The sequence below is a fragment of the Salmo trutta genome, chromosome 5, assembly GCF_901001165.1.
Source record: "Salmo trutta chromosome 5, fSalTru1.1, whole genome shotgun sequence".
Taxonomy (NCBI): Eukaryota; Metazoa; Chordata; class Actinopteri; order Salmoniformes; family Salmonidae; genus Salmo; species Salmo trutta.
This window is the reverse complement of record NC_042961.1, coordinates 50,273,943-50,289,372: the sequence shown is the minus strand read 5'-3', so window position 1 is coordinate 50,289,372 and position 15,430 is coordinate 50,273,943. Positions and strand designations below refer to the sequence as shown.

The window sequence follows — 15,430 nt, the reverse complement described above, 5'->3', positions numbered from 1 at the left end:
ATGATGGGTATAGGGAAAATGTTTGTATCATGTAGTAGCGTAAACCTATCATTGTTACATTGAACTGGGTGAATGGAATATGACATTCATCTCTCTGATAAACACAGAAAGCCCCACACACCTTTTCATGTATAGGCCTATTCATCATTTTGACATCTACAACCCTTTCTCCATTTGTCTCTCTCTGACCACAGTGGAAAAAAACAGCTTCACACACACCACCCTCCTTCACAAACCCTCACTGCTAAAGAGGAAGAGATCAATCCATAACCACTCAACTCCTCTCTGTTTGAGGAGGGTTGTTGGTTTGTGGTAACTATAACAAACCAGTGTAAAGTATCTCAGGCTTTGTACACAGCATTTTATGTCTTGAGAGGCATACACACAAACAACTGACTTAAGTGGTCCAACCTTTGTTTTGAAAGGTCAAAAAGGTTCCAAACATATGTAGAATAGGGACCTGGTATCAGTTGTAAGGGCAACAATGTTGCAGGAAGCAAGGCAGGTTGACCTGCTCAAAGTGTAAATGTATTAACAGTTCTTGTTGATCCAACAGTGAATGCATCATATAATAGACCTACAATATATCAGTCTAGAATTACTAAATATACACAGGCCACAGCCCAAAAGGAATAGCCTCTGTATCAGGCTTAACCTGTCCTATCGATAGGTAGAGGGAGAGACTGAGACAAACCACATCTAATCTGTCTCACAGGACCTCAAACAGGTACATTATGCACTTGGCCCCACCCAGGACCTGACCAATACCCAATTGGCAAGTACAACCACTAAACTGGTTTGAAGTGTAAAAGGCCATTTTCACATCCCTAAATTTGTCTAAATCAGATTGAAATAGTATGATTCATCACAGTACATGAAGTGAACAATGGTTTAAATGTTTTTAACAGTACTGACTCCCAAACGTGGCGTGCAGGCAACGTACTGTATGTCTATGCGCACTGAGGAGCGAGCTCCCATTACCCACAGACATGACAGACACTGACAGACATGGAGCAGAGACGCACACATTACAAATAAAGGAAATATTACACTATGGAAATAAACTAAATGTATTTCTGTAAGTGTAGCGGGTGTTCAAGTCCACCTGAACATCGTATCCGCTTGGAGGATGGAAAACGTGTAAATTACTGCATTTAAATATTAAAGATAAATGCACCAATAACTTGACAAAACATGTGTGCGGAGTAAATACTCATCATACTGGTAAAATTGGAAAAGAACAACAATATATTTGGAGAAATTCATTACTAAATACATGGGGATAACATGAAACTATTTATAAGGGAATTAAATATGTGCGTTCTATTCTTGAGCGGCTGAGTCTGCTTCCTCCCAACATAGGCTACTTTTGCTGTCCAGGGTCAGTACACAATCTTCTTGGGAAATTGGCATAGGCTGGTGTCTCCTTTTAACTGAAACACATTCTCAGCCACATCATAGATAATGTGGCAAAAGCTTTTGCTGACCTCTGCTCTAATGAAATTGTGCAAACCTGTGCACTGCCCACTACTACCAATGATGGTGGATAAATGAAGGTCTTACTCAGGCAGTTTACCATTGAAAGAAATGGTCACAGCTCCGGTCTGCTTAAGCCTTAAGTGGTGGCTCTCCCATAGACACCAATGTGTTAGCAGCTGGGTCTGGTCTGCTTAGTTCATTGACTGACTGTATATGAAGCAGAAAAAAGGAGTGAGTGAGATGTCCCGCTTCCTCTTCTGTCTCTGCTACTACCACTGTTATTGAGGTAAATATTGTGAATAATGGCACTGATGAGACACCTAGTGGAATGTATTGCATGTGGACAACAGATGACAGTATCTATTCAGTAAGATGGTTCTGGAACTCAACATGTCTTCTCCATACAACACATTACAGAGATCTGTTATCTGACAACAATACCATGACATTAATGCACTGACACCGATCTCTCTTTTTGTTGAGTCATGCTAGAATAACACAGTGGGGTATAGTGCTATATGTAAAATGTATTGTGAGCCATGGTGATACAGTAGTAGTAGTAGTAGTAGTAGTAGTAGTAATAGTAATTGAGTATTTCATACACATTGGTACATGCTTGGTCATTATAAAAGCATGAAATAGGATCAAAGGACTAATACCTCATGTGAATACACCTCACCACATCATGTACCTGCCTTGGACAACAAGCAACAGAGACCGTATGTAAAAATGAGAATAGTGTCACTGTCAGCGTTTATACAAATAGATTCACAGAAAACAACAGTTGCTTCCACAGCTGTCAGTATCAGGCTCCAAGAGAGCCGACTAAAAGAGTGACATTGAAAGGTTCTGTCATTATGAAATGTATTATTATTAGAAATGATTTGATGATATATGATGTTATATACAGTTTTATATTAGGATTCTGGAAATAATGTATTATCTGCTGGCTCTCTTTAACCATCTATCATGAACGATACTGAGAGCATTTTATAAGCATCCAATGTCCCTGTGTTGCCCTGTGTAAGATGATGGACACACACAGTAATTACAGCCAGTTAGAATCCTACCTACAGTAAGTACTACAGGCCATGTTTGAATGAGCATGACACGCCAATTGTCTTGGTACTGCCTTTAGAGATGGTATCAGTATGACTGCAGTACATTGACAGGGTTGCTAAATGACCACATATGCAAATTAAGTTATAGTGTACCACATCAAATAAAGCCCAGGGGAAAATAGGAACTGAATATGAGTTTTGTATTGCACCTCACCACAGCCCTTTCTCAGCATTCTCCTGGGGCGCGTGTGTGCAAGCTTTCAGGCGTGTGTAATCCTTAATTTGAGCTGCATCCTGCCGGAACAGGATCCAGCACCTCTCCGTTTTGGACTGTTTCGTTCCGGGTCCTATTTGGCCGGATCCGGTTCCTCTCGTGGCATGAATCTTTTTTTCTTCACTTTTCGAAATGTAAAAATTATAATAAAAGCCTTAAAAGTGAATCCCCTCCCCCCACACTACAGTAGTGTTGCATCCCCAAAGCATGTTTGAATATTTTATATGCTATCATTGTATATCAGGAAGTGTATATCAGGAAAGACATGTTTTTTTCTTGAACAGGAAAAAGTCCTGGCCCTAAGGGCAACTTAGTCTTATGAGCGTGGTGAAGTGCGTTGGAAAGTCATTTTGTTCTTCTCATTTTTTGTTTGCCAAAGAAAAAAATAAACACAACATGTAAAGTGTTGGTCCCATGTTTCATGATATGAAATAAAAGATCCCAGAAATGTTCCATATGCACAAAAAACATATTTCTTTCAAATGTTTTACACTCATTTGTTTAAATCCCTTTCTCATTTGCAAAGAAAATCCATCCACTTGACAAGTGTGGCATATCAAGAAGCGGATTATTACAAAGGTGCACCTTGTGTTGGGGAAATAAAAGGCCACTTTAAAATGTGCAGTTTTGTCACACAATGCCACAGATGTATCAAGTTCTGAGGGAGCGTGCAATTGGCATGCTGACTGCAGGAATGTCCACCAGAGCTGTTGCCTTCCAACATGAAAATGACCCTAAGCACACAGCCAAGACAACGCAGGAGTGGCTTCGGGACAAGTCTCTGAATGTTCTTGAGTAGCACAGCCAGAGCCCCGATTTGAACCCGATCGAATATCTCTGGAGAGTCCTGAAAAAAAAAAATCGCTGTGCAGCAACGCTCCCCATCCCACCTGAGAGCTTGCGAGGATCTGTGGAGAAGAATGGGAGAAACTCCCCAAATACAGGTGGGCCAAGCTTTTAGCAACATACCCAAGAAGACATAAGGCTATGTCATAGACCCTCAAAGTTCCAAAATGGGGTAAAGATGGCAGCCAAATTGTTCAGGGAGAAATCCAAACCAGCCTAATTGGAATGAATAGGCAGAATCCTGATTTTACTTATGCAGGAAAATAAAAGGCATGTAATATCAGAAATTGTGTAATAGAATTATTGTCAACCTAAATAAATGTCAAATAATTAGAAATACACTTTATATGGGTTTTATACCAATTGTCTGTATAAATAGCTATGTCATATTTTAGAGGCTTTCACTTGGATTCACCTGGTCAGTCTATGATCCCGCCCTGAAGTAATTTATTAAATCCACTTCAATCAGTGTAGATTAAGGGTTGGAGACAGGTTTAATAAGGATGTTTCAGCCTTGACATAATTGAGCCATGGATTGAGGTGAACGAGCAAGACAAAAGATTTAAGTGCCTTTGATTAGGGTATAGTAGTACTGTAGGTGATCCGGGTCACGGCACAAGTGTAACAGATGTATATCGTACTCTCCTTGCGTTTTCTCCTAATAAATAACATCAGCCAGTGGTCCCAGTTGAGCATCATTTATTCCTGTTGTTAAATGAGAAACAGCACGGTAGTTGTGCAGGGCTTAATGATACTGATGACTGTCGATGGCAAAATCTGTAGCATGAAGACAACTGTGTTAGCAGTGGGTTTATGTGACCATTACAACAGTGTATGCTAGCTAACACACTTATCTACAGCAATCATATGCCAAAGCACATTCCAGAAAGCCCCTCAATCCTAACAGGTACCATATACCCACACATGTATAAATCAGTAACGTACAGCAAACTTGTACACATTGTAAAATATAAAATATAAAACAGTATTCAGAACGTGACCTACCTCTTGCATCACATTTTCATACTGGGAAGACCTGACGTTCGCGATCTCCCCCTATCTGCAAGCGGGGCCAATCACAACACACCTTATTGTCATCAGTTGAACCAACCAATACGAATGCTTGAACATTAAGTACACATTTCTTTAGAGGCAAGTGGAAACATAACCAACCCTGTTACACCAGGCGTGTCAAGAACTGCAATGTTTCTAGGTTTTTCGCAACTCAACATCAGGAAGGTGTTCCTAATGTTTAGTATACTCAGTATATGTGAACAGACTATAAATATCTACATTTGTGTATTGTTGGAAAGCTGTCAAGTTATTATTATACAATGTCAGTACATGTTGCATTTCAAACTTTTCTAAGTCCTATTGTCAACTGATTTCATCCAGTGTATGGCTGTGGATTGCATTGTTTGAATGGAATGTTGACATATTGGCAGTTGATTCGATTTTTTTATCATTCCTCTAAAACTGTCTGGCTAGCTAGCTAACAAACATACAGTTCAGATACATTTTTCAAAATCATTATTTTACACAATATCTTCTCACAGAACTGGCAAACCATGATTGATCAACTCCCTCACTAAAATGGCTGACATTTATCACATCATAAGAAGGTTCATGTCCATTCTAGTATTCTAATTCCTAATTCTATGGCAGTGACACTATGACCTTTGCTGTCTGTCTGTCTGACCACATAGGTCTAAACACATAGACACATAACCCCCCTAACTGGAACAGTGGTCTTACCAACAATGCAGGGAAATATCAGAGTCAGACAACCACTAATGTCATGAATCACCTTGACCTTGTCTGTATGATGAGGGGCAATATGCAAGAACTGTTAGTAATGCATACTGTACTTAGATACAGTATACTATGATATATGAGCATCAGTACCCTGATAAAACATGTATTAGAAACATGTTTTTTTACTACAGCCTATGTTGTGTTACTTTCATGTGCAAGCTTCAAAGAAAAACATCAGTAATTTAAAGATTCAATGCATTCGTTTTCACCTCAATATCAAATCATTTCTGGGTAACAATTAATCAAAAAGAAACAAAGCTTTTTGCAAAGGGTAATTTCTCAAGCAAGAATTTTGCTAGGACTCTCTGGAAGTGGTCTGAATAGGGAGGGGAAAACTGAAAATTAGCTGTTATTGGCAGAGCTGTTCGGAACTCGTTCTTATTGGTGTTTAACACATTTTGGACATGGTGATGTCACCATGGAAGGCCAAACCTCCATCCCACCAAAACAGGGGGAAATTTCTATTGGTCTTTTCAAAACAGCTCTTAAACTAAAAGGGCATTATTATAAACTAAATGGGCCTATCACGTGAACACGGGACTTTTGAGGCACTGGAAGGGGTGATGCTGCTCGAGACATGAGGAGAACTGAGACGGACATTATAGTTGAACTTACAACTTTTCCATTTGAAGGGATTATGGATTGCATTTAGCAAAGAGACTGTTGTTCAATTTCACTTACCTCTTACAAGTGTACAGAAAGTCTTGTTAAATATCTATAGAATTTACCTGAATTCACCTGCTGCTGTGTGGAGAATTTTGGCACAGTAGCTTACCTTGTCAGATCAGGAGCTGTTTTGCTGCTTGCTAGGTCAAACAGTGTCAGTGACTGAGTTAAGAGTACACTCTGTACCCGGGGTTATATCTTTATTCCTATATTGTAATTGATTGTGTGGTATTTGTTTAACTGCTAATGTTTTATTCAAAATATACTCTCGTAAAATTGCATTCTTTGTGTGTTTGTATTTTCAATGAGTCACTCATTTTGTAGCGTCGGAAAACATTCTGAAAACAGTAACATAAGCCTTTATGTATCTATTAGTAATATCCCTAGTCTCTTGTTTTTCCTCTAGTGAGTCAATATCATACTAGTTCATACACTGAGATGTACTTTTCACAATTATTCCCTTGCTGATCTATCCAAGTCTGTGGTGAGAGGCTGACAAATGTATCAATAGCATATTGCTATTAGTCTTACCTGGGGTTGTGCCTGGCTTCAGTTGAGAATAGACTGAATCTGCCTCAGGTGGGGTTGTTGTTTCTGTAGGGAGTGAGGACAAAATACATAGATATTCAATATGGGGTCAGAGGTGTGAGGTTCTGATAGGGGGAATATGGAGGGAGGGATGTCCAGTCTTACCTCTCTTCTTCTTGGCTTTGGTCTTCTTTTTGAGGACAACCTCAGCGTAGGTCACATCAACAGGTCCAGCTGCTGCTGACAATGGACATTTCCAGTCAACAAATTAAGGAATTAGCTTATTGTATATTCTGCCTCTTCATCAAAACTCCCAAATTGTGAATTTAGTGACTAACTGCCAACTTGTAGAATAGGTCTTGGCTTTCCCTGTCTTCACCTCAGAGTAGACTGGACTTTCTTTTAGATCATTCCTCCTGAGGAGGAGGAAGATGGGAAGAGATTGTAGATTGAAACATTTACAATATTTAAAAATAAAACTACAGTGACTTGCGAAAGTATTCACCTCCCTTGGCATTTTTCCTATTTTGTTGCTTTACAACCTGAAATTAAAATCCATTTTTGGGGGGTTGTATCATTTGATTTACACAACATGCCTACCACTTTGAAGATGCAAAATATTTTCTTTTGTGAAACAAAGAAGAAATAAGACAAAAAAACAGAACTTGAGTGCATAACTATACACCCCCCAAAGTCAATACTTTGTAGAGTCACCTTTTGCAGCAATTACAGCTGCAAGTCTCTTGGGCTCTGTCTCTATAAGCTTGGCACATCTAGCCACTGGGATTTGCCCATTCTTGAAGGCAAAACTGCTCCAGGTCCTTCAAGTTGGATGGGTTCCACTTGTGTACAGCAACATTTAAGTCATACTACAGATTCTTAATTGGATTGAGGTCTGGGCTTTGGCTAAGCCATTCCAAGAAATGTAAATGTTTCCCCTTAAACGGCTTGAGTGTTGGTTAGGGTCATTGTCCTGCTGGAAGGTGAACCTCCGTCCCAGTCTCACATCTCTGGAAGACTGAAACAGGTTTCCCTCAAGACCTTCCCTATATTTAGCACCATCCATCATTCCTTCAATTCTGACCAGTTTCGCAGTCCCTGCCGATGGTGTGAGATGAGAGGTGTTGGGTTGGAGTCAGACATAGCGTTTTCCTTGATGGCCAAAAAGCTCAATTTTAGTCTCATCTGACCAGAGTACCTTCTTCCATATGTTTGGGGAGTGTCGCACATGCCTTTTGGCAAACACCAAATGTGTTTGCTTATTTTTTTTCCCTGGACACTCTTCTGTAAAGCCAGGCTCTGTGGAGTGTACGGCTTAAAGTGGTCCTATGGACAGATACTCCAATCTCCGCTGTGGAGCTTTGCAGCTTCTTCAGGGTTGTCTTTGGTCTCTTTGTTGCCTCACTGATTAATGCCCTCCTTGCCAGGTCCTCGAGTTTTGGTGGGCATCCCCCTCTTGACAGTTTTGTTGTCGTGCCATATGCTTTACATTTTTTAATAATGGATTTAATAGTACTCCGTGGGATGTTCAAAGTTTCTGATATTTTTTTATAACCCAACCCTGATCTGTTCTTCTCCACAACTTTGTCCCTGACCTGTTTGGAGAGCCCCTTGGTCTTCATAGTGCCACTTGCTTAGTGGTGTTGCAGACTCAGGGAACATTCAGAACAGGTGTATATATATACACTGAGATCATGTGACATTTAGATTGCACACAGGTGGACTTTATTTAACTAATTGTGACTTCTGAAGGTAATTGGTTGCACCAGATCTTATTTAAGGGCTTCATAGCAAAAGGGATGAATACATGTGCACACACCACTTTTCTGTTATAAATATTAAAAGAAAATTGAAACAAGTAATTTTTTTTTCATTTCACTTCACCAATTTGGACTATTTTGTGTATGTCCATTACACGAAATCCAAATAAAAATCTATTTAAATTACAGGTTGTAACGCAACAAAATAGGAAAAAACACCAAAGGGGTGAATACTTTTGCAAGGCACTGTAAACTTTGATACACTGCACATTATTAATAATTGATGTCACAGTTGAGTCAACTTTCTTTTTCTTTTCCAAATTTGAGTTGAATCTGGGCGTATGTCACATGACATGGTCCAGCAGCAGCATCTGAAACATACAGGTGATACACTAATATCTCTACTTAGGACTCTATTTAGCCAACTAAACTACTGAAAGAGCTGCTTCCTGTGCTTGGCCCTCCTATGTTGAACATAATAAACGGCTCTCTATCCCCCGGATGTGTACCAAACTCAATAAAAGTGGCAGTAATAAAGCCGCTCTTGAAAAAGCCAAATCTTGACCCAGAAAATATAAAAAACTAAGCGGCCTATATCGATTCTTCCATTCCTCTCAAACATTTTAGAAAAAGCTGTTGCGCAGCAACTCACTGCCTTCCTGAAGACAAACAATGTACACGAAACGCTTCAGTCTGGTTTTAGACCCCATCATAGCACTGAGACTGCACTTGTGAAGGTGGTAAATGACCTTTTAATGGTGTCAGACCGGGCTCCGCATCTGTTCTCGTGCTCCTATATCTTAGTGCTGCTTTTGATACCATCGATCACCACATTCTTTTGGAGAGATTGGAAACCCAAATTGGTCGACACGGACAAGTTCTGGCCTGGTTTAAATCTTATCTGTCGGAAAGATATCAGTTTGTCTCTGAATGGTTTGTCCTCTGACAAATCAACTGTAAATTTCGGTGTTCCTCAAGGTTCCGTTTTAGGATCATAATTGTTTTCACAATATATTTTACCTCTTGGGGATGTAATTCAAAAACAATGTTAAATTTCATTGCTATGCGGATGACACACAGCTGTACATTTCAATGAAACATGGTGAAGCCCCAAAATGCCCTCGCTAGAAGCCTGTGTTTCAGACATTCAGACATAAGGAAGTGGATGGCTGCAAGCGTTCTACTTTTAAACTCGGACAAAACAGAGATGCTTGTTCTAGGTCCCAAGAAACAAAGAGATCTTCTGTTAAATCTAACAATTAATCTTGATGGTTGTACAGTTGTCTCAAGCAAACAGCTGGAGGCAGGGCTTTCTCCTATAGAGCTCCATTTTTATGGAATGATCTGCCTACCCATGTGAGAGATGCAGACTCGGTCTCAACCTTTAAGTCTTTACTGAAGACTCATCTCTTCAGTGGGTCCTATGAATGAGTGTAGTCTGACCCAGGAGTGTGAAGATGAACGGAAAGGCTCTGGAGCAACAAACCGCCCTTGCTGTTTCTGCCTGGCCGGTTCCCCTCTCTCCACTGGGATTCTCTGCCTCTAACCCTATTACAGGGGCTGAGTCACTGGCTTATTGGTGTTCTTCCATGCCGCCCCTAAGAGGTGTGCGTCACTTTAGTGGGTTGAGTCACTGATGTGGTCTTCCTGTCTGGGTTGGGGCCCCCCCTTGGGTTGTGCCGTGGCGGAGATATTTGTGGGCTATACTCGGCCTTTTCTCAGGATGGTAAGTTTGTGGTTGAAGATATCCCTCTAGTGGTGTGGGGGCTGTGCTTTGGCAAAGTGGGTGGGGTTATATCCTTCCTGTTTGGCCCTGTCCGGGGGTATCATCAGATGGGGCCACAGTGTCTCCTGACACCTCCTGTCTGAGCCACCAGTATTTATGCTGCAGTAGTTTATGTGTCGGGGGCTAGGGTCAGTCTTATATCTGGAGTATTTCTCCTGTCTTATCCGGTGTCCTGTGTGAATTCAAGTATGCTCTCTCTAATTCTCTCGGAGGACCTGAGCCCTAGGACCATGCCTCAGGATTACCTGACGTGATGACTACTTGCTGTCCCCAGTCCACCTGGCCGTGCTGCTGCTCCAGTTTCAACTGTTCTGCCTTCGGCTATGGAACCCTGACCTGTTCACCGGACGTGCTACCTGTCCCAGACCTGCTGTTTTCAACTCTCTAGAGATAGCAGGAGCGGTAGAGATACTCTCAATGATCGGCTATAAAAAGCCAACTGACATTTACTCTTGAGGTGCTGACTTGTTGCACCCTCGACAACTACTGTGATTATTATTATTTGACCATGCGGGTCATTTATAAACATCTTGGCCATGTTCTGTTGTAATCTCCACCCGGCCCAGCCAGAAGAGGACTGGCCACCCCTCAGCTTGGTTCCTCTCTAGGTTTTGGCCTTTCTAGGGAGTTTTTCCTAGCCACCGTGCTTCTACACCTGCATTGCTTGCTGTTTGGGGTTTTAGGCTGGGTTTCTGTACAGCACTTTGAGGTATCAGCTGATGTAAGAAGGGCTATATAAATACATTTGATTTGATTGTATTGATGAAGGGGTACAGATTGACTGACAGAAATGTAAAGGTCATTTCTGATTGAGCCGACATATACAGCACTTACCCCGAATGTAGTCTCTACTAACGTGGGAACATTGCCTTTAAAAATCACTAACTCTGAACTTCCACGATACGGACTGAATACAGCCCTTAGTCTTAGTGTGTTAGTCATATTAAACACATGAAGAACAGCAGCAGTAACTCTATACTGTATTCATATTAAACATAACATACACTATACAGTACCATTAACATTGTTGTCTGAGGGATTGATCGTGTCGTAGATGTGAGGTCTGGGTTGAGAAACTGACCATGCTGCAGAAGTGTATACCCAGCATCAGGAGCCCGGCCCTGGGTAGATCCTTGGTCCTGTTGGGGGTCCTGGTTGGTGCTCTGGGGCTGAGGGTGCCTAGAGGGAGAGATATACTCATGAAGAACTAAGATGATATGTTACTGAATTATCATAGTTGAGAGACAGGTGTACTCACAAGAATATTCTGTTAAAACAGGAACCTGTAATGAGAAATGCATTCTATTATATCATATATTGTAATTACACATTTTTCTAACTAAACATGAACTACAGAGATAAATGATGAATAATAAAATCTCACCTTTGGTGTTTTTAAATCTCCACAGCAGGACCAGGAGAATGACCAGTAGAACACCAGCAACAACCAGACCCACAACCACTCCGACTAGGACTGATGTAGAGGATCCAGGATCTACGACTGGAGAGAGAATAGCACAACACCATCAGCGGTAATATAGGTGTCACAAGGACGAACGTACATGCCAGTAAGGCACAAAGCTATACACAGCACAATCTCCCACCAACTAACTAACAGGTGAAAACAGGCGACCTAAGTATGACTCTCAATCAGCAACAACGATATACAGCTGTTCCTGATCGAGAGCCACACCAGGCCAACACAGAAATACAACACTAGACCAGCCCCCTAGAAATACAATACAAGAACATACCCAACAACCCGGAACACCTAAATCAAACACCCCATCTTACATAAATACATATCTAATAAACCCCGAACCACTTAAATCAAATATCCTTTCTACATAGATACACCACTAAACCCAGAAACACTCTACACAAAATAACCCTCTATATAAACACATAACCAAAAACATGCACAACAAATACCCTCTGCCACGTCCTGACCAAACTACAATAACAAATAGGCCCTTTACTGGTCAGGACGTGACAATAGGAGTATAGACTGGCCTGTATCTTTTGATAATTTAGTTGAGATCATATTTTCTATGGGAGTACAAATCCAAACGTATGTTAACATCAACACTAAAATCACTATCACACAGATGATGAAAAGTTAACTTGAGATCATAATCGTTTTGTACACAGACACAATACAGACAACTAACTGAATAAATAGTTACACGTCTATAAATTTATTTATTTATCAATAGGTCTACTCATGAATACATCTTCAAGTTAGCTACAGTTGTTGGGATACAGTAAGCAGGCAAATTATTATACCCTAAATTACTTTCTATCAATGTAATAGTATCCATTTATCATAAAACTGTTTTAGACTCACCAGTAATGTTGATCTGGACTGGGTCACTGTACAGGGTGTAGTAGACTGGGTCTCCTCTCCCAGCTCTGCACCAGTACTGTCCTCCATCAGAGACACTGACCCAGCTGAGTGTGTAGGAGTATCCAGAGGTTGTGGTTACTGGTGTAGAGTCTGGTCTGTGTCTGTACCAGTAAAACTTCCATCCAGAAGACTCTACAGTACAGCTCAGTGTCACACTGTCTCCTGTGAATACGTCCTCTTTGTCTGAAGTCAGTGTAGTCGATGGCTGATAATCTGGAATACTACATTATTATAATGATTTATGAACCACTTATAGCTCCAGATACTGGCATATCCGACTGAACACGTCAGAGTGACTGTCTCTCCAGGGAACACAGGGTTTTGCTCTAGATTCAGTTCAGCTTTGGGAAGAGCTGCACAAACACACAACAGACATTTTTTTACCACTAAATAGCATAATTAAAATGTGACCCAATGTCACGTGCTTACGGGCATGAAGGCACTGATGTGAATGAGAGATAAGATGACTTACAGAATGTCCAGAAAAAAGCAGCTTTAAAAATAACTAATACAGAAATAGGATGAAGCATTAAGAGATGGAGGCTTGATGAAGTGAACAAATATCTACCATCATCATCTTCAGAGCGTCCAGAGTTGATGTGTGTATTCAGCACTACAACAAAGTCACATTGCACCAATATTAGCTTGAAATAAATAACAACATGCCAAATTCATGTTACTGATTACCAAATCTGTCCTGTACTTTATTTTAAAGGGTCAATCTTGAACTTTTAAATGAATCATAGCAATTCATTTTTAAGAGTATTTTTTAATTGCCTCATTACCTTAGTACAACTGTCTTATCCCAACATTACTGAAAATATACAGTTATTTTATGACAACATTTGTTAGCTAATGTCAGTGTATGTAGATGAATGAACTTCTCTAGCCCCATACATTTTACACTCTTATCCAGAGAGAATTACAGGAACAATTAGGGTTAAGTGGCTTTCTCAAGAGCACGTGGAAAGATTTTTGACCTAGTCGGCTCTGAAATTCCAATCAGCAACCTTTTGATTACTGGGCCAACGCTTTAAACTCTCGGCTACCTGCCACCCTGTATACCACAACAAGTGACAGGGTGAACGTTTTGTGGTAGTTGGAATTACGGACTGCAGCTTTAAATGGCCACTGACTTTCCATGTTCTGCATACAGAGAGAGTACACAGACCAAAAACTAAATAACCACTCATTAATCTCTTAGCACAGTTTACTATTACTGTAGAGAAGGAGCTCTCAACCATTTACAACAATCACAACTTGATACTAGAACACATCCAACAAATATAGCATTTTGCATTCCTTGGCATTGACAGCACATTTTGCAATGATTGAGTTAGCACTACTTTTTATTTCCTGAGTGATGACCTGGTTAAATGCACACCACAACACCACACTAACCAGGTCTGCATGGCATCTGCTATACAAGCTCAGGTTCTCTCACTTCATTTACAGATGTAGGATCTTCATTTGTCACAGCGTAATGTTGCTTGATCAGTCATTAGGCTATTAGCTGGCCAAACGTACACTACATGAAATGAAAAGTATAATATTGTTAATACAACCTTGTGTTAGTGTGGGTTTTCAGTTTATTTATGTAAATAACTAAGCTCATCTGCATCAGCATTTTTTTTGTCTTATTCGTTTTTTTCCATCAAGGCTTAGAAAATCAGGTAATTAGTGTTCATACTCAAACACTAACTCAGTACTTACAGAGTAGCACACAGAGCAAGGTGTTCTCCATTCTGTCCTGCTGACAATCTCTAAACAACAGATCTTCTGACAAACCCCTCTACTTCCTATATGACGACAAACCGATTTGTTTGCGTCTCTTTACCGTCACACAGAGAAACAGAGTGAAAAAGACTTTAGAGAAATGTACAAAGACTTTGAGGAAAAAGAGTAACGGTTGATGGAGTGTTTATTTTCTGACCAACTTCTTGGCCTCACACTGGTTACTTCCTCTTTATTGGATTAAAGGAGGATGGAACGAGAATAGAGATCTGACATGAGATCAGAGCTTGTGGTTTGATATCAGAATGTGCAGATGTTAGTTCATTTTTACACCCACCATGCACAGATAGATGCCTCCCCTCAAACCTTTGCTATGGTGACTACTGGTATCCCAGCTAGCCTCAGATTCAGCTATCCCCTCCATACACACATACACTATTTCTATAGGAGGAGCATGTGTCAGAACCACAGTCAGCTAGCTGACTCTTCTCAGGGGTTTGGTGGTTGACTTGTCCATTAGTCAGATGATTCTGAGGGACACTTTTAGTTAGATACTGTCTACATAGATATGTCTTTGTTATTGTGTTGTTTATTGTTGTGTTACAATTTGTTTGTTTATGTGATGTGTGTCAGTGTGTGTGTGTGTCTGTGTGTGTGTGTGTGTGTGTGTGTGTGTGTGTGTGTGTGTGTGTGTGTGTGTGTGTGTGTGTGTGTGTGTGTGTGTGTGTGTGTGTGTGTGTGTGTGTGTGGTGCGTGCAGTTTTTTGTTCAATTATAGCACATAATATTTTTTACTCACATGGACAAAGAATGAACGCAGTTCAGTGTTGGTTTTGGTGGGAATTAAAGTATTACATTTGTCAAATGTCTGTTTTTTTTCTTCTCATAATGCATTCATATATACATTTTATTTTTGTATCAGTTTTTTTAGTTTTTTGTGTTAAAATAAAGACAATGATGTGTTCCTCATTTGCATAAATACACCAGGTATATTAGTAAATATGAATAAAGTAACATAAATGGGAGGAACATGGCTGCCACCAGTAAACACTTGCTCTGTCTACTCTACCTGCAC

The 15,430-nt window shown here is 40.3% G+C and overlaps 1 protein-coding gene across 1 annotated transcript in view; it reads right to left on the bottom strand.

Annotated features, from left to right (window-relative positions):
- Positions 1 to 15,430, bottom strand: part of LOC115194383 (Fc receptor-like protein 5) — a 71,508-nt gene that overhangs the window by 16,712 nt on the left and 39,366 nt on the right. The window contains exon 11 of the mRNA XM_029754043.1: positions 11,474 to 11,498. Within this exon, the coding sequence (XP_029609903.1) occupies positions 11,474 to 11,498 (25 nt within the window). The remainder of the gene's footprint in view (positions 1 to 11,473; positions 11,499 to 15,430) is intronic.